Source organism: Colossoma macropomum, unplaced genomic scaffold (genome assembly GCF_904425465.1).
Source record: "Colossoma macropomum unplaced genomic scaffold, Colossoma_macropomum, whole genome shotgun sequence".
Classification (NCBI taxonomy): domain Eukaryota; kingdom Metazoa; phylum Chordata; class Actinopteri; order Characiformes; family Serrasalmidae; genus Colossoma; species Colossoma macropomum.
In genome coordinates, this window is record NW_023494910.1 from 312,744 (window position 1) to 331,419 (window position 18,676).

An 18,676-nucleotide genomic window follows, 5' to 3' on the forward strand; every position below is an offset into this window, starting at 1 on the left:
AAACTGAATCTACCGCACTGTATAATCACTACCTTTACAGCCTCCGCAGAATAAAGGTGGAGTCAGCCGGTTACCATGGAGACAGCCACCCAGGCATTTCGGGAAATGTAGTTTTTCTACATTCACCCCAGCGTAAGTAGGAATTTGGGTTCTGAAGACATTGACGCTGATGGAAATGTTATTGTAGGAAACATCAAATCAGTTGCACCAGACTGCAGTAAAGCTTGGAGTAATCTATGCACTGAATATGGCTCATCACAATGGGCGGAAGTGCTGCTATGAATTTGTACATTCCTCATGCCAAAGGATGGTGCAAATCTCTCCCCTAATATTCTTGGTTTGGAAAACAAAATCTTGGGACAGTCAAAGTAGGCTGTCCATTCTGGAAATATATGGGACTTTTCACACTAGCTTCTGCTTTGATTGAAAAGCAATGGGCTTTTGAACAACACTTAAGTCAAATGAAACAAGAATAGCTGTATTTGTCAACATCTCTTTTAAAATTCAGTGACATTTCAATGATTTTCTATACAACATGTCAAGTAGCCTTTTGAACAATTTGAGCTCTATAAATTTTCACCCCAAATTTGCATAGTCTAACAAGCAAAATAAGGTTGTGCTAACTAGAGGCAGTACTTTGACAAGAAGGCTGTACTCTGTATGCACCTATTTCTGGGGCTTTATTTTGATCACTGATGACAATTGGGTATTGTATAAAGTCATATAACATTAATACTGTGTTATTGTGCTGTTCTATTTTAAATATCTGCTGTTGTAAAGTTACACTTAAGGTTAGTGTTATCATTACATAATTACTGAATGATACTTCATTGTTTCACAAATTCTGGGCCATTACTTAAGACTTAATTAATTGTGATGAAAGGCACACGCATTTAGGTGAATGTGTTTATAATTGCAATGTTCTGTTTGAAGCTTATTGTTGTATGTAAAGTTGCATTTTAGCTTGTGTTGCCTACAAGACAAGCAATAATGTATTGATAGCGGTGCACTTTCAGAGAAGTATTTAGTCTATTTTTTTACTATTCTGCTTTATTTTGTCTACAGTCTTGTTTTATTACTTAATATTCAGTGTTTTTCTATAGTGGTAAAGCAAATGTATATTTTAGTTGATCCTAATATGCATGTGCATTTGATGTACCTTAATAAAGTCACAAATTTTTTTATTGTCATGATGGTCATTGTCTTGACCAGGTGTTTAAATAGATGGAATATTAATAAGTGTAGTTGAAGTTTAATTTGTGAAAATTAACATTTAAAATTGTACATTAATAAATGCTCTGTGATATAATTAAGCTGTTGTACATAATAAACAATGAGTAACTATTTGGAAATACATCAAAATGTAGTAGTTTTACTAAAAAGTAATTTAACAATCTACATAATTTAATGAAATAGCATGAACATGATTAAATTTAGTTAAAATTACACTAAGGAAATTTTACAAAATATAATTACGCTGACAAAACTTAAAGCAGTGAGTAAATGTCATCAGAAAGGCATCAAATTTGAGTTGTTTTAACTAAAAAAGTTATCTACAATCTACATAATTTGCTTAAGTAGAAAGAACATGATTCATTTTAGTTAAAGTTACTGAAGTTATTGAAGTAAATCCTGCAAAATATAGTTAAGTTGACATTGCTTATAGGTAATGAGTAAATGTTACTAAAATTATATATCTGAATGTAGATAATTTCGTGTAACACTTTGACGGAAAAAAATTAAGTAAATTCAAAGAGTCATTTTTTGAGTGTAGTAAGTGGAGCTGATAAAATGGACAATGAGCGTAGAAACAAGGAGGTGGTGTTAATGACGTGGCCAGTTGGTGTAAATGGTTAAGGTTACAGAAAGGTGCAAAAGTTTAAAAGAAAAAACATCTTGAAATGGCCATAATTTACTTCATCTTATATTTAGTGTGTTTTGTTGATGTTTGTTGATATTTAGTGTGTTTTGTTTTATGTGTTGATGAGACACACACTGGCTTAAATATTCATTTTTTATTATGGTATTAATATTTTATTTATTTATTAGTTTTTTTTTTGGTGTTTTTATTTTTTAGTACGTACAGAAAAGGCTTGTTTCAAAAGACATCAAAATAAACATTACAGTCTTTTGAAGAGAATATTATAGTCTCTATGTGTTGAAAATCAAACATTGACTAACAAACTTGTTTTAGTTTTATCTAAAGTGAAAATTCTACTTTCAAATCAAGGCAAATGTAGCTTTTGTTTGTGGAAAAATCTGTTGCAAGAAAGAAAAAAAAATTATATTATTGGCCTGTCTTTACATTTTAGGCTTGTGACTTAATAAAATATATTGATTTATTGTATAATTAGAAATTTTAGTTTATACTAAATCAGAAAATTATCTTGAAAAAAAATTAATAAAATTACCTGTAACAAAATTAGAGTATTTTAATTACTTTATTCTAAAGTAAAAACTATACTTGGCTGTAATAGTAAATATTAGGTTTTTCCAAAATAAAAAAAAAAAGTTGTAACAAAGTGAAAAAACAGTATATGTTCTTTATAACAAATAATCTTTTTACTTTGTTTGAAAGTATTTTTTTGTTGTTGTGGAAAGAAATATTTTGATTGATACTAAATCAAATGTAAGACTTCAACTGAATCATAAATAGAATTTGAGAAAAACTAATAAATTTAGGTGTAACAAATTAGAGTAATTTTTAGAAGTTGGTCCAAAGTATCATTTGTGGACTTTTTTATTTAATATAATATTTAATTCAATAATAGATTTAAGATAAGCTGTGACTTTTGTAAATTTTGTGAAAATGCTTTTCCAGAACTGCATATTGATGCTTTATGTGATAATTCACTGATGGTGTCAAATCGATCATTAAAATGTAATTTAACTCATGAATGGAATCGTTTTGTTGAAACATCCATTTTACCCCCAGATTCAGTTCATTGGCTGATTACAGTAAATTCTTTCCTAATATGTCCCAGTGTTTTCTTCAAAGGTGTTTAAAGCTCCAGAATTGTTCTCAGAGAAGTAGCCCGATATCCTGATGCTCTCTCATTCCTAATTCACTGTGGGTGTTCTTGAGATCGTACGCTCAACCCTTCTCTTTCCAAACATCAGCTGAATTATTGAGTTCTATTTCTGTTCCAAATGAGTTATGATTTGTCTAAATGCCTATGAATACAGGATTTCTGTCCATATTTATAAGTACAGTGTCAAAAGGCATTGTGTATCAATTTAAAGTAGATATATGCACTATAAGTATATTAAGTAACGAAAACAAAGGAGTCTGAATACTTGTTTCACCTCACTGAAGTACTGTACCATTAATGATAGCTGGATTATGACCGGAATTGTCAGCAAATATATTGAGAGAAAAAAGGAATAAAAAAGAACTTTCTATGAAAAAGCACATCTGTGTACAGTCTGCTGTTTGTTTTTTAGAGGCTTGCCGGTTGTGCACCCCAAGGTGGCGTCCAAGGTGTTCAAAGAATGTATTGGGGACACCTTAAAATGTGCTCCACACAGGGGATCAAGGGTAAGTCACCTTTGCTGTTTCCTTTTCTCTAGAAACATGTTACACTCTAGGGTGTCCCTAAATCTGTAAAGCACTCTGGTCCTGGTCTCCTTATGTTCTACAGTTACAGACTGTCCATCTGTATCTCTGTATAATTTATCCCACCTTTACCTTGTTCATCAATGTTCAGGACCACCACAGAGCAGGTATTATTTGGGTGGTGGATCATTCTCAGCACTGCAGTAACACTGATGTGGTGGTGGTGGGTTAGTGTGTGTTGTGCTGGTACGAGTGGATCAGACACAGCAGTGCTGCTGGAATTTTAAACACTGTGTCCACTCACTGTCCACTCTATTAGACACTCCTACCTTGTCAGTCCACCTTGTAGATGTAAAGTCAGAGACGATAGCTCATCTGCTGCTGCACAGTTTGTGTTGGTCATCCTCTAGTCCTTCATCAGTGGTCACAGGACGCTGCCCACAGGATGCTGTTGGCTGGATGTTTTTGGTTGGTGGACTATTCTCAGTCCAGCAGTGACTCTGAGGTGTAAAAGCTGCAGCAGCTCTGTTGTGTCTGATCCACTTTTGCTAGCGTGACACACACTAAGGCCGTGTTCACACAGCAGGTAAAAGTGGCCCAAATCCGATTTTCACATCCGATTTTTTTTTTTTTAGGTTGTGCACATCATCTTTTTAATGTGATCTATATCTGACATTCCTCTGAACAGTTCAGCTCCTAAACTGATGCGCATGCCTTAAAAAAAAAATGCCTCGCTTTACATGACGCTCATCCAGAGTCAACTGCAACAGCCACTCACTTAACCTCTTTCTCCAGTTCATCGTGCTGCTTTCTTCTTTTATAACTGGTTTAAATCTGAGAGGTTGCTATTTTAGAAAGACAGTGAAAGTGGAACGTATCAGTCTGGTTTCTGCTTTTAACCAGCTCTGAAAGATAAACAAGACTCACAGTTTTACAGCTCATACTATGACTATCACAGAACACTACAGCTCATTCAGAGTGGAGTTGGATTGATGTTTGCATCGCATGAATTCTGATCTGGTTGTTCAGATGGAGTCGCATTAGCACAGTTCGGATACACATCGGATTTCAGTGTCAGATTCAATATGTTTTTTGTTTTTTTACCATTTACACTGCCACACAGATAACACATCTGTGTCATATACGATGGAAAAGAACGGATGTGGGCTACTTTAATCTGCTGAGTGAACGTAGCCTATAACATTTCACTGTGTAATCAGACTCTCTGCACTGCCAGCCTGAGTCATTTCTTCATTAGCATGGCAGCATATACTTATGTCACAGGGTATCAGCTGGTATCTGTAAATTTGTACGAGTAAGAGTACAAGTAATTGGTATCGATGAAGCCCTACTACAGACTGTAGTTACATTAAACCCCTGGGTGTTACAAAGAATTTAGGTCATTTTGAATAATCTTTGCTTAAAATTCTTAAAAAGTCTAGTTTCATTAAAAATAAGGCAGCTTTTAAAATTCTATAAAACATTGAAATCAAGATGTTATCAGGGACTCCACTGCAGTGTTGAAAAACACCTCTCCAGATACACATGGAATAAGTTTGTTTAGTTTTACTGTTTCAGTTTCGAATAACATTTTCCCAAATGGCAGAATAAATCAGGTTTTATTACATAGTGTATTTAGGTTTTCATTAAATATTCAAATCAAGCTTTTAACAGGGAACTCCACTGCAGGACCACATTCAGACTGTGAGATTACATGAATCTCAGTCTCTTTGTACCCGAGGTCTTCAACAATGCAGGGTAGTCTTTTGCTAACAGTTTGATTCCTTCCGTTTATAGAATTTTTAACATGGGCATATATGTATTTTACTTTCCCAGGCACTGCAGACGTCTTGTTCAAAATTTAAATAGCAAAATAAAATGTAGTTTATAACCCGTGTGTGTCAGAAAGTGTTTTTAAACACTGCAGTGGAGGTTTCTGATAACAGGTTAATTTCCTTCCTTTGTTGGAGTTGTGTTTGAGTTGGCTGTTTAATTTTTATGGCATATTAAATGCTGCCATTCACCTCATGAAACAGTGATATTTCATGATTTTCACTGTGGAAAAAACATGAAAACCAAACTCTGAACACTGTCAACAGGCGGATTGTAGCTGTGTTTGAAGCAGTGTTTAATTACACTTAAGACTAATAATCTTCAAAATCTGTGTTGAAAGAGAGTCGCGTACTGAAAGAAGGAGGAAGACACTTCCACGTCACTGCAGTACAGTTCTGCTGGAGTCCTGCACATGAAATCCAAGTGTAGAGAGCGACCAGGCTCGGAATTTTTTTACAAAATAACGCAAAACATTTGCAGGGGAACGAAATGTCAGTACTGTTTTTTATTTATTTATTTTTAAACATTCCCCCTAAGGGGCTCCGTACTGTTCCACAATCCTCATATTTCATACTCAACTTTAAGGCCACTATACATGCCAATCAAAGACCTTGAAGCTAAGAAGGCCCTCAGTACTGATCAACATTATTTAAATATCTGCTGTGCAGTGCCTCCAATCACATGTGAGGAAGTCAGCCATGAAAAAAGAGCCACAGGCACCTCCTGCACATTTGACTTATAAATCAAAGACTGCAACGTACCTTTAAGAAAGCTTTGTGTTTAGCTGCCCAGAATGGCTTGAACAGAGTGTAACAATGCTTTACATGAACTGATAATTGTGAAAAAATAAACCGATTTGTTTACTTTGCAGGTGGAGAATACAGAGACGCCCTAATGGACTTCACCACTTTTTTCATTTTTTGTTCAGTCACTTGAATTGATTAATAATATTAGTAATAATAATAAACATTTATTAAATCCATTATGCTTTCATTGATTTTGCCTCAGTTTATGTCAGTATTATCATAGCGGTGGGGATTGTTTGAATGAGACTATCAGCAGTGAGTGGGAATGTGGATGGAGGGAAGGAAGTCAAGACTGGGAGGGATTAACATTAACTAGACTGAGGAAATGTCAATGAAATGTTAAAGTAACATTGAAAAATCTGAACTTTTGACGCTGAGCACTGCTGGCTGCACAGAAATATTGGGAAAATGTTTTAGGGCATGTTCTACTAACTTGCACTGAACGTCCTAGAAAAGTTAAGAAAACTGGAACTGTAAACGTTTGAAGAACGTTTAAAGATAACATTCCAGGAATGTTCAGTGGTCAGTGTATATAAAGCTGAGGTAATAATCTGGGGCAGTGGTTTTAAGAAAGATGTTATGGAAACATAAAAATGGCCTTTTTAAATTTAGCAACAATCTCACAACCCTAATAGAACATTATAGGGATGTTGTCACGTTCTCAGAACATTGCAAGACCACATTCCTAGAATGTTGCTGATGGGGTTGGGTTGATGTTTAGGGAACAATCTAGTAACTTGAATGTTTTGGGAAAACTGGAAAGATTCATGGGGGAACATTCCAATAACATACTCAGCTGGCACTGTGTCTTAAGATGTCTTAAGATGTCTTGACAGTATTTATAAGATGTCTTGAGACATTCTTTTATGCCAAGACGTCTCAAGAACATCTTAAGACGTATGAGTGAAGACACTGTCTTTGTCTTGAGACATGAAAGTTAACGTCTTAAGACAAAGAAGTAATTATTTTGTGTGTCTTGAAGACGAGGCATGACTTAAGACATCACTTTGTCTTAAGACATAGAGATGTTGTGTCTTAAGACAGTTCAGTTGAGACCAAAGAGTGGTCCATTACAAAAGGTCCTGTGGTATGAGTGTGGTATTCCTGTGATACTGCCAAACTGAAAATTACTACTGAGGATTACCACAGCACTGCCTAATGTACAATATAATGAGAATATAACAATATAAGAGAGAATATAAGTATGTCCTCAAGAAACAGCCTGCTGTAATCTTATGGTTTTTGTGTGATATTACTAAAAGAACATTCACTGAGGTTTTACTTGCTGTACTTTTGTGAATCTTTTTTTTTTTTGTATGTTTTGTTTTTTGATTATTGCAGAAATGTGTTTACAGTGGCAAAATAGCAAAAGAAAAAATCAATTCTTAAACCATTTACCTTACCTTAAAATGTTTAAACTCTCTTCCTTATATCATTGAAGTTCATGGTAGAATAACTTTTAATTTATCTCCATTGGTAAATGTTACAATCACAGTCAGTCACAGCCTTTTGCTCATTTGCAGAAAACATGCTATGATTAAAACAACATTGATCTATTTTCAAATGTACAATTGTAACCAGAGACAACAAGCTAGGAACCAAGATAAAACAACTTTGAGCTAATAGGAAGTAAATGTACTTAACAGCTAACCTGAGTACTTTAGAGATCACATACAACCAAAACTTAATGCAAAAAAGCACTTGGTTCACTCTCTTCAACATCTACACTTCTGTTTATTCTCTTAAGCAGATCAGGGCTGCCCAAAGTTAGACTTTTAATTTGTATAACTTTCAAAATTATTATCTCCAGTATTTGGAAAACACGAACAATAATAAACAAATGTATTTGAGTAGTAATATAAAGACCTGTATTGTTTCACCACGTAAAATTACATAATAAACAGATTTTTGTTTAAATGTCAAACTTCATACTTCGACTTTAATATTTTAAGACATGGCCTCCAGTGATGCTGTATGATAATGCTGTACTGCTGTCTTATGTGTTTCAAGGGTTTGCAGTTTTCTATTCTGTGTCTAGATTAAAACAACAAACAAACAAAAACAGAACAGCTCAGTTCATTCAGTACAGCAGAGCCGTGCGAACCAGAAAAAAAAGATCTATGGGAGGACAAACAAAAGACTGGCGGGAGTTTAGACCAATCAGAGCGCGGGACTCCGCCGCTTGGACGTTCGGTTTTGAAGCGCGAGCGCTCTCCGCCGTTCCTCCGTTTAAAGCCAAACGCGACCGTTACAGCCGTTTACAGTGAGCGGGTCTCTCAGGGCGCTACCGCGGGCAGTTTATCGAGTTTGTTTAGCGAGTGTTAAACCTGATAAGACTCTCTTACACTCCTTACTAAGACAGCGCCGCCTGCCGGGTGACGCTTTCAGCTCCACAAACGAGGATTTTCAGCTGCGTAGATGACTAACGATAACTGGACCGAGTGGAGTGGAGACTGGTTTTACGACTGGAGTCCCGACTGCAGCGGTCAGAGTCTGCTTTTAAAAGGTGAGTAGTGACCGAATGAGATGAGCAGCCTCACTGACAGTCAGCTGGAGTAAACTTTTGTTTCTGTATTTCTGGGTTGATCTGCCGAGTGAAGACACCAGCGGTAGGGTAGCGTATGTAGTTAGCTAGCTAGCGGCTAAGCGGCGTGTCTGTTTACGCCTCGCGGCTGCGTCAGATCTCGCTTAGCACGCGCTCCAAATGAAAGACTGCCTCAGAAATAAACCTAAGACTGAACACAGTGCAGCAGGGTCAGCACACTGATCACAGCGCAGCAGGGTCAGCACACTAATCACAGCGCAGCAGGGTCAGCACACTGAACAATACAACAATGAAACTGAACATAGTCCGTCAGTCTGTGTGGTTCAGAGAGGGTAGTAATAATTTTAATTTGCTCAGTTACATTTACTCTAGTAACGTCTTGGTGGATTTGTACTTTCTAGAGTATTTTTAAAATGTATTATCTGTGCTTTAGATGTTTTACTCGGCTACATTTATTAGTAATATATAATGACCAGTTTGTTTTGTGTTTTTCATCGCTATGCTTTGCTGTTATTATTTTGCTGCATTTACCTCATGTGTCTGTTTTGTTTTAGATGTTTCTCATCAGAAATCATCTGAAGCTGAGCAACTGGTGAGACTCAAGTTTTAATTTTTTAAATGAAACTATAAGAATGTCAGACAGATGTTTAGATTTGGTGGGTGTTTCAAACAAATATAATTCATGAAGTATTTATGGTAATACAGAAGAGCAGAATGTTTAGGTAAAGCTGGGTTACAGTATTTAAATATCTGCACTTTATTCATTCAATTTATTAATATGTTATTTGCCATTACAGCTGTGTTCAAAATATCAATATGGCAATATCACCAACACTGTATCAATATTTATGAATTTACTTCTTCACTGTGCTTTAATGTGTAATTCTGCAAGTCTCAGAGCCCTACAATTTATAGCATACAGCATGTGGTAAACACGATCTAATAGAGTTCAACTCTTATTAATAATCATTTCATGTAATAATTCTCTGTGAGAGATTAGAGGCATTGAACTCTTGAAACGTCTGGTTCTTGTCACTGCCACTGTGAACAACTCTGACTCTGTAAGTTTTTCCACAATGGAACATTTTGTATCAAACTATTTTTTTGCATCTTAATGATGAAATTGTGCTTAAAAATCATGTAATTCTCCTTTAACACAGCTTTTAACAGATACAGATATCAGTACTAAGCTCACACCTGCCTCAATAGCAAATGATCATTTCTGTCACGTGTTGACTTTGGCATGTTAGAGGATGAAAACAATAGAATTGTGAATTATCTAATCAACTTTGTTGTTTTCAATCCTTCCCAAGGAACATCCTCTCTTTGGGCCTCATCCAGTATGGTGGCAGTCCATATCATTTTCAACACTCAACTGTGCTCTTACCCAAGTGGCCTCATCCTGATGCTTCTTTCATTACACTGAACATCATTGTCTGAACATCAGCTATGCGTGTGAGCTGGGTGCCACGCTGGAGTTCATGCATAGGTATTATTTAAAGCCTTGTCACATTTCTTTGTGTACTAAATGCCTGAGTTGATTTTAGATGAGTAAAATTATGTATACTGTACATTATATTCTACTTATAAAGGGAATATATAATGCTTTCCCTTTTATTTACTGTGTTATGTATCTTTTTGTGCGTGTAAGATACAAAGCTGAAAGTATATGCCAGAGGGAGAAACTCTCTCCCACAGGAACCACTTTTCTCAGCTGCCTGAGGGCTGGAGTTCCCCAGCCCTTTTCCTTTGTTACAAGATGATGTAATCCCATAACACAATCCTTATTGCCCACCTACCAGCGAGCTTGGCATGCCCTCACACAACGCAACGCATCTACCGGAGCCCGTGTATTGGCGGAACCGCTCTGGTGCTTGATCAGTCAGAGCCAAGTGAGCGAGCTAACTAATCTGAGCATACTGGGCTCATCAGGAAGGAGGGGCTTAAAGACACTGGAGCTCTAACAGAGCGTTTCAGACAGAGGGTGAGTAGACAATTACAGTATGAGAAAAATAATGTGTTTCTGGAACACTGAAGCATGTAAATGTATTATAGTCGACCCCAAAAATAAATTTATGAACATTGGAAATTAGCATAACAGGTCCCCTTTAAATTCAGCCTGCTTGTGTACGCAGATCCAAAAGTAATTTCAAATTTATTGTCTTAAAATTGATTTTTTAACAGATGCATTTTCCTCATATCTCTGACAAAGAAGACCAACACTGCTAATGTTACACATCAGATTCATTGGTCAGAACTGTGTATTTATTGCAGTATATTTCAAATTTCTACACAAAGTCAGTTAACATGTTTTTCTCTTTCTGTAGAACATATCAAGTGTGATGACGCTATTGTACTGTGCATATACACAGTTGTAAAAACAATAAACAATAACTGTAATTATATTTTTTGAAAGCTATGTGGGTGCTTTTTCATGGGCTATGCTTTGGATTGCAGAGTAGATAATTTGAATGTAGAAGTATTCTGAATTTTTAACAGATTAACAAGGAAATACAAAAATGTAAAATAGTGATTTTCCATACCCCTTTAAATTACTTTACTGTAATTTATGCATACTTATTATTGTTCTTGTTCTCCTTATTATTATTATTTTAAAAGTTGATAAAATGATACCTTCATTAAAAAAATGAAGCAACTGTAAAATAGTCTGTAAAAAATGTATTTAACACATTTTACCACATTTTTAAAACATTAAGGGTTAATTACTATAAAAAGGTATTTAAAAGCACTGAATTAAATTTTTAAATTTTGCTGCAACACTGTATTACAAAATAGTTGCATAAGAGTTTTCCCTCATACTACCACCATGTTTAAGGCATGGTATGAACTCACAAATAAACTTTTATCATATCACTGATTCCATAAACTTTTCTAATGCAACAGAAACATTTAAAGGAGAATTCCACATTTTTCTAAACTTGGCATAATTCTGTCATTGCGATGTAAACAAAATCATTTAGTGGTTTCATATAAAATGGCTTATTGTAGAGAAAGCTACAGACTGGGAACCATGTGCCTATTATTAGTATTATTACTTTTGTTGTTAAATTTGTTCTGAAATGTATAAATGTAGTATGTACTAATGTATGTAATGTTTGTTTATAAAATGATATGCAATATATTAAAATAAATGATACCATTATGCATCCTACATAGAACAAAAAAATGAACAAAAAAAATAATTACTATAATTTTAACTATAAATAATGTTACATTTTAAAATTCCCTTAAAATATTTAAAAGTAAAAGATTTATTTAAAAAAATGTAGGTAAAATTTAAAAATACGTATTATACATCCTACATCTTGAGACGTCTTGAGATGTTATTATTGCCAAGACATCTTAAGATCCGTGTCTATAGACATGTCTTAAAGACATGTCTTCATGTCTTAAGACATGCCTCAAGATGTCCTAAGACGTCTTCATAATGTGTCTTTAGACATGTCTTAAGACATCTCAAGACATGGTGATGGCTGGGTATGAAAACGTTCATACAACCAAAATGGAACATTAGGGGAAAGTTCAGAGAACATTCTGAACGTTGTCAGAACGTTCTAAGACAACCTTAAATGTTAAACTGTTGTTGCAAACAAGGTTGAGGTGATGTTCTGGGAACGTTCTCATAACTTATAAAGAACATTTTGAGAACACTAAGAAAACTGGACAAAATAACGTTGAGGGAACATTCCAATAAAACGTTCCCACAACCAGGTTATTTTGTACTCTTTTTATTTAATCTAAATAATTTAAACACTGAAAGATTTGATTTCTCTCATATTTACAAAGTGAGATCAAAAAGATAAACATCAAAGACATTTTTCACCAACCTGCTCACTATCTCTCTGTCTATCTCTCTCTATTTCTCTCTTTTTCTGTCTGTCTGTGTCTCTCTCTACCTCGGTCTGTCTCTGTCTGTCTCTCTCTCTCTGTCTGTCTCCCTACCTCTATCTCTCTTTTCTGTCTGTCTCTCTCACTCTCTGTCTGTCTCTCTCTCTTTCTCTCACTGTTTCACTCTCTTTATCTTTCTCTCTTGCTCTATCTCGCTCTCTGCCTCTCTCTCTCTGTCTGTCTGTCTCTCTCTCTATATCTCTCTATATCTCTCTGTGTCTCTCTCTCACTGTTTCTCTGTCTTTCCCTCTGTCTGTCTCTCTCTCTCTGTCTCTCTCTCTCTCTGTAGATGTTATTCTATCTCACACAGACTCACTGAGGAGGGATAGTAAACTCTAAATCCAGTGTAGAGTGGTTCAATGAATGTGGTGGTGAATGTATGTAGGTGGGTCAGTGTGTGTGTGTTAGGTGAGATGGTGTAGAAGGACAGAGTGCCGGACCCCCAGTCCAGAAACACTCCTACTCTGTTAGAGGGGGAGGGGGGGGCAGGTAGGACAGTTCTCTGATTATTGTGTCTGATACAGTATCTGTTATTAGAGCAGTTCAGACTCCAGGAGTGTTTATTGAGTCCAAACCCACAGTGATTACTGTCTCCTTTCCTCCTGATTCCTCTGTATGATACTGATATATCAACCCATCCGCTCCACTGAACCTCCCAGTAACAGCGTCCAGTCAGACTCTCCACACTCAGAATCTGAGAACAATGATCAAATCTGTCTGGATGATCTGGATATGACTGATCTCTCACCCACTTCACCTTTCTGTTCCTCTCAGACAGAGAGAGACGACTGTTCACTGTGTTTGGATCCAGAGTGAGATCAACAGCATCTGTACACACACACACACACACACACACACAAACACACGCACACACACACACAGATACATGCACACACAGATACACACACGCAGAGATCAGAGGAGCACAAAAAACAGTTTGTGTGTTTATATACTGTGTGTGTGTATAGTGTGTGTGTGTGTGTGTGTGTGTGTGTGTGTGTGTGTGTATAGTGTGTGTTTGTGTTACATTTCTGTGGTCCTGGTTTGATCCTGATCTTCCCTCCATGATCCACCCTGAAGAACAAACACACACATTTATACATTCATTAAACTTCATATCAAATCAAAACTAAACTAAAATAAAGACTAAAACAGATCATTACAGTATAAAACACCCTTCAGACCTTACAGTCCAGATAAAACTAAAGTCATAAGATCAATTATTATTATTATTATTATTATTATTGTTATTATTATTATTATTATTATTATTAAGGCTGGTAATACAGACTGTTTGTACTGAGAGCTGCAGTTCGGAGCTGCTGCTGCCGTGAGATGCTGATAGGCAGTCATGTTTAATCACTAGAAAAGGGAATAAAGTTGAATGTCATGGTTGGTCCGTTACCGGTTTACAGAACACTGCTGCTCCAAATGACCGTCTTCACATTAATCCAGTGAACTAACGTTAGATAGTATGGAGCTTTAGCTCCATTACCAGTTTACAGAGCACTGCAGCTCCAAATCACCGTCTTCACATTAATCCAGTGAACTAACGTTAGATAGTATGGAGCTTTAGCTTCATTACCAGTTTACAGAACACTGCAGCTCCAAATCACCGTCTTCACATTAATACAGTGAACTAACATTAGATGTTTAAGCGCTTTAGCTCCGTTACCAGTTTACAGATCACTGCAGCTCCAAATCACCGTCTTCACATTAATACAGTGAACTAACATTAGATGTTTAAGCGCTTTAGCTCCGTTACCAGTTTACAGAACACTGCAGCTCCAAATCACCGTCTTCACATTAATACACTGAACTAATGTTAGAAATTTAAGAGCTTTAGCTCCATTACCAGTTTACAGAATAGCACTGCTCCAAATCACCATCTTCACATTAACACAGTGAACTAACGTTAGATATTTAAGAGCTTTAACTCCATTACCAGTTTACAGAACATGGGTCACTGTCTTCACATTACTACAGTGAACTAACGTTAGATATTTAAGCACTTTAGCTCCATTACGAGTTTACAGAATAGCACTGCTCCAAATCACCGTCTTCACATTAACACAGTGAACTATCGTTAGATATTTAAGCGCTTTAGCTCCATTACCAGTTTACAGAACACGGGTCACTGTCTTTACATTAATACAGTGAACTAACGTTAGATATTTAAGTGCTTTAGCTCCATTACCAGTTTACAGAACACTGCAGCTCCAAATCACCTTCTTCACAATAATACAGTGAAATAACGTTAGATATTTAAGAGCTTTAGCTCCATTACCAGTTTACAGATCACTGCAGCTCCAAATCACCGTCTTCACATTAATACAGTGAACTAATGTTAGATATTTAAGCGCTTTAGCTCCATTACCTGTTTACAGAACACTGCAGCTCCAAATCACCATCTTCACATTAATACACTGAACTAACGTTAGATATTTAAGAGCTTTAGCTCCACTAATAACTAAGATATTTAAGAGCTTTAGCTCTACTAACGTTAGATATTTAAGAGCTTTAGCTCCATTACCAGTTTACAGATCACTGCAGCTCCAAATCACCGTCTTCACATTAATACAGTGAACTAATGTTAGATATTTAAGCGCTTTAGCTCCATTACCAGTTTACAGAACACTGCAGCTCCAAATCACCATCTTCACATTAATATACTGAACTAACGTTAGATATTTAAGAGCTTTAGCTCCATTACCAGTTTACAGATCACTGCAGCTCCAAATCACCGTCTTCACATTAATACATTGAACTAATCTTAGATATTTAAGCGCTTTAGCTCCATTACCAGTTTACAGAACACTGCAGCTCCAAATCACCGTCTTCACATTAATACACTGAACTAACGTTAGATATTTAAGAGCTTTAGCTCCATTACCAGTTTACAGAACACTGCAGCTCCAAATCACCGTCTTCACATTAATACAGTGAACTGACGTTAGATATTTATATCTATACTAACTAGCGTTAGTAGCCCAGTTAGCACTTGATCACTTTTTGTGCTAATTAGTGCTGCATCATACTTCAGCTTACTTCTCTATAGATAGTTTTGTTTCGCTATTTAACTCTATATCACACCGCTTGCCTAATTAGCCCTCGATCACTTTGCAAGGCTAGTTAGCTCTAGATCACACTGGTAGTCCAGTAACCCCAGATCATAGTGATAGGCTAGTTATCTATAGATGACACTGCTAGGCTTATTAGTAAAACTACAGCTTCATTCAACAACATAATAGAATAACAATAATATCTTTTTACACAAAGATAAACAAAACCCTAACTATGTGTTTCATTATTCATTTTAAAGTAATACTCCAGTTCAACGTTGCAATCAATACAATGCCATGTTGGAGCGGTACACAAGACATATAGTGGGTGTGGCTATGTTTCAGAAGACCTGTCACTCCAACTCATTTGTCTAGTAAACACTTTTCTGAAACCCATCCCCCATGAAAATGTGCCAAAATTCACAAATAAAAGAAAGATTTCAGATTCAAAAGAGGGATTTCAGAAGCAAAAGTACATCAGCAAAACAGAAAAAGTAGAAGCAAAACTAGCAAAATGCAAAATACATGTACAAGAAAATGAGTGAAAATAATTAGTAACACTTTTCAAAACTGAAGTTTGTTTTAGTCTTTTTTTTGTGTTGTTTTTGTAACTTTTGTAACCCTATTAATATTTAACATTTCATTACTATATTTCACATTTCTGGCGCAAAATTAACTCCACAAAATTATTAGAATGGATATAACCTAAATAAGTTAAACATCTTCAACTAAAGATATAAAAGTAGCATTTAATTGAGTTTCTCTGGAGTTTCGCTGCACTTCACTCACCTTCCTCTACTGTTAATATACTGAACTCACTATAAGAAGATCTGAACACAGTATATTCATAACTACAGGAAACAGAACATGTTACTCCTTATAAAGGATGGAGACTTTCTGGAGTTTCGTAAAGATTAATCTGTAATATTTTCACTCTTTACTGTTTTATTGTTTATTTTTATTGTGTGTGTATAATTAAAAACATCTTTTTCAGAATCATAGCCATATTAATCTATCAGGTTTCATATGAATCAAAGCTGCTTTTATTCAAGTAAAAGTTTGAAGGTAATGAATTAGTCCATTTTGATAAAATGATGGATTTAAAACGCTATAAACATTATAAATAACGCATAGATTTGATAGAAAATCTACACAAAACCTAGATTTTATAAAAGTCATTTGGAAACATGACGCAAAGTTCATATTCAATGAAAGAAGAATATATAAAATTTTTTCACAATTTATTAACATGAAATTAGTTTAAATATGCTAAATATGTAACTCAAATAAATACAATGAACAAAACATTTCAAAGTAAATAAAACTTCAAATGACCAAAATTAATATGTATAATTCAAAGCTGGAAAACAGTTCAGATCAACTTCTGCTGTGTTCCACTTTTAACAGTGAAGCCAGTTAATATTCAGCTCAGTTCAGTCGTTCTGTAAGAAGGTAAACTCTGTAAGATGTGTCTGTCAGGCTGGAGGTTTTTACCCTGAAATGATCAAACTGTAAAGCTGTAGTATCTCTGTGATCTTACAGATGTAGAGAATGTTCAGCACCATCAACAGATCTACAGGCTGGAGAACACAGTTATTTACATTTACTACTTTAAAATAAATATGCTGCAATGAAATATAATTTTAAAAAGTTACTGTTAATGACATTTAAATTAATGACATTTGACAAAAATAATTTGGTTTTCATTAAAAATGGAAATATTTTAAAGAAATTTAGCATTTTACTATTTCATTTTATAGATTTCAGACAAATATTAGCATTCATTTATTTGATTAATATATTTAGTATTATTTATGAAATTTATTATTTTTTATTATTATTTATAAAATGTGTTATTATTCTTATTATTAGTAGTAGTAGTAGTGATATAATAATGCGCAACACTATTGTTATTCCATTTATATTTTTCTACTTATTATTATTCTTTTTTTTTCTTATTTCTCTACCAGATATTTTTCATCTAACTTGTCCTGCAGTTTTCAGAATATGGAAACCGGTGTAGTGTTCTCGTGCAGTGTGTCGAAACTCTGACTAAACACCAAGCTAAACCATATCCAATGAAGACAGAGTTAGAGTAAGGTTGACCATTTACTGTCACTCTTTCTCATTAGCATGCAGGTGAAAACTGTAAATAAACAATACAAAACTTGTTCAGCGTCTAAGTTCTTAATTATACACTGTGCATAGCTGTAAACATTGACATATACATTCCTGTTCTGAACTGTAGGTAGAAGTTACCATGGCTGCTAATATATCTGTTAGCTTATACACAACTGTAAACAAACAGTTTCTCTGTTTTCTTAACCAACTTAACAAACATGGTTTTTAACATCACCATTGCTAATATATGAACTGTAATGTGTTTAACGCTAGATGAACTTATACTTTGCCTCTTTGATGCTTCACACTGATGCAAAGAGACTTTCAGAACATGAACTCATGTCTGCCTCATTTTGTTTTGCTGCAGAACCCCCGGAAAACCCCGGAAGTAAAAACCGGAAGTGATGTCATCGCATAATGCTCCCAGAAATTAATTTTACAAATAAGCTTATTAAACTAAAGATTAATTATGAAGGTCCCTTTTTTCTTACTTAAGACAAAAATAAGCAACAACAAATCTTTAAATACAAGAAAGAAAAAGGAAAAATGAAAAGATTAACTAAATGCCTTAAGGGCATCACAACCGGTCTAACTCTGCAATGTTCAGTCTGATCAGGAATGGTGTGCTTATGTACAACTTTTTGACTGGTTTTCTTACAATCTTCATTAAATTACGTCATAGGAATGAATGGGGTGAACAACTGCACGTCCAGCTACTGTCCTTCTGCTCGACTGAAAGACACCGTTCACATACACTATCTCAGGGCTGCCCCCTGAGCACAAATTCAATGTTGTTCTGACTCTATTTGTTATTTTTTTCTCATCTCTTGTTTCTTCCTTTTAC

General features: G+C 35.2%; 1 protein-coding gene and 1 long non-coding RNA gene across 4 annotated transcripts; one reads left to right on the top strand and one right to left on the bottom strand.

Annotated features, from left to right (window-relative positions):
- The first annotated feature begins 8,631 nt into the window (after positions 1 to 8,631).
- LOC118800563 lies at positions 8,632 to 10,954 on the top strand. Of its 3 annotated transcripts, XR_005006251.1 has the most exons (5): positions 8,632 to 8,701; positions 9,295 to 9,332; positions 10,054 to 10,229; positions 10,543 to 10,724; positions 10,925 to 10,954. It is a non-coding gene; the product is annotated as an uncharacterized LOC118800563 (long non-coding RNA). The 3 variants fall into 3 exon arrangements; XR_005006250.1 differs by having other exon boundaries at positions 10,543 to 10,951; XR_005006249.1 differs by lacking the exons at positions 10,543 to 10,724; positions 10,925 to 10,954 and having other exon boundaries at positions 10,054 to 10,482.
- A 1,888-nt stretch (positions 10,955 to 12,842) lies between these two features.
- On the bottom strand, positions 12,843 to 13,850 carry LOC118800562 (stonustoxin subunit alpha-like). The gene is made up of 2 exons (XM_036560827.1): positions 13,677 to 13,850; positions 12,843 to 13,477 (listed from the first exon to the last, which is right to left on the bottom strand). Exons 1-2 carry the CDS (start codon positions 13,750 to 13,752, stop codon positions 12,942 to 12,944), a joined length of 612 nt encoding a protein of 203 aa, XP_036416720.1. The 5' UTR covers positions 13,753 to 13,850; the 3' UTR covers positions 12,843 to 12,941.
- Positions 13,851 to 18,676: the final 4,826 nt, after the last annotated feature.

Excerpts from the sequence above, each read along its gene's own strand:
- LOC118800562 (XM_036560827.1), bottom strand. The coding sequence starts at position 13,752 with ATGTATAAATGTGTGTGTTTGTTCTTCAGGGTGGATCATGGAGGGAAG. Across the intron at positions 13,478-13,676 it reads CAAACCAGGACCACAGAAAT|ATGCTGTTGATCTCACTCTG; the intron begins GTAACACAAACA and ends GTGTGTGTACAG.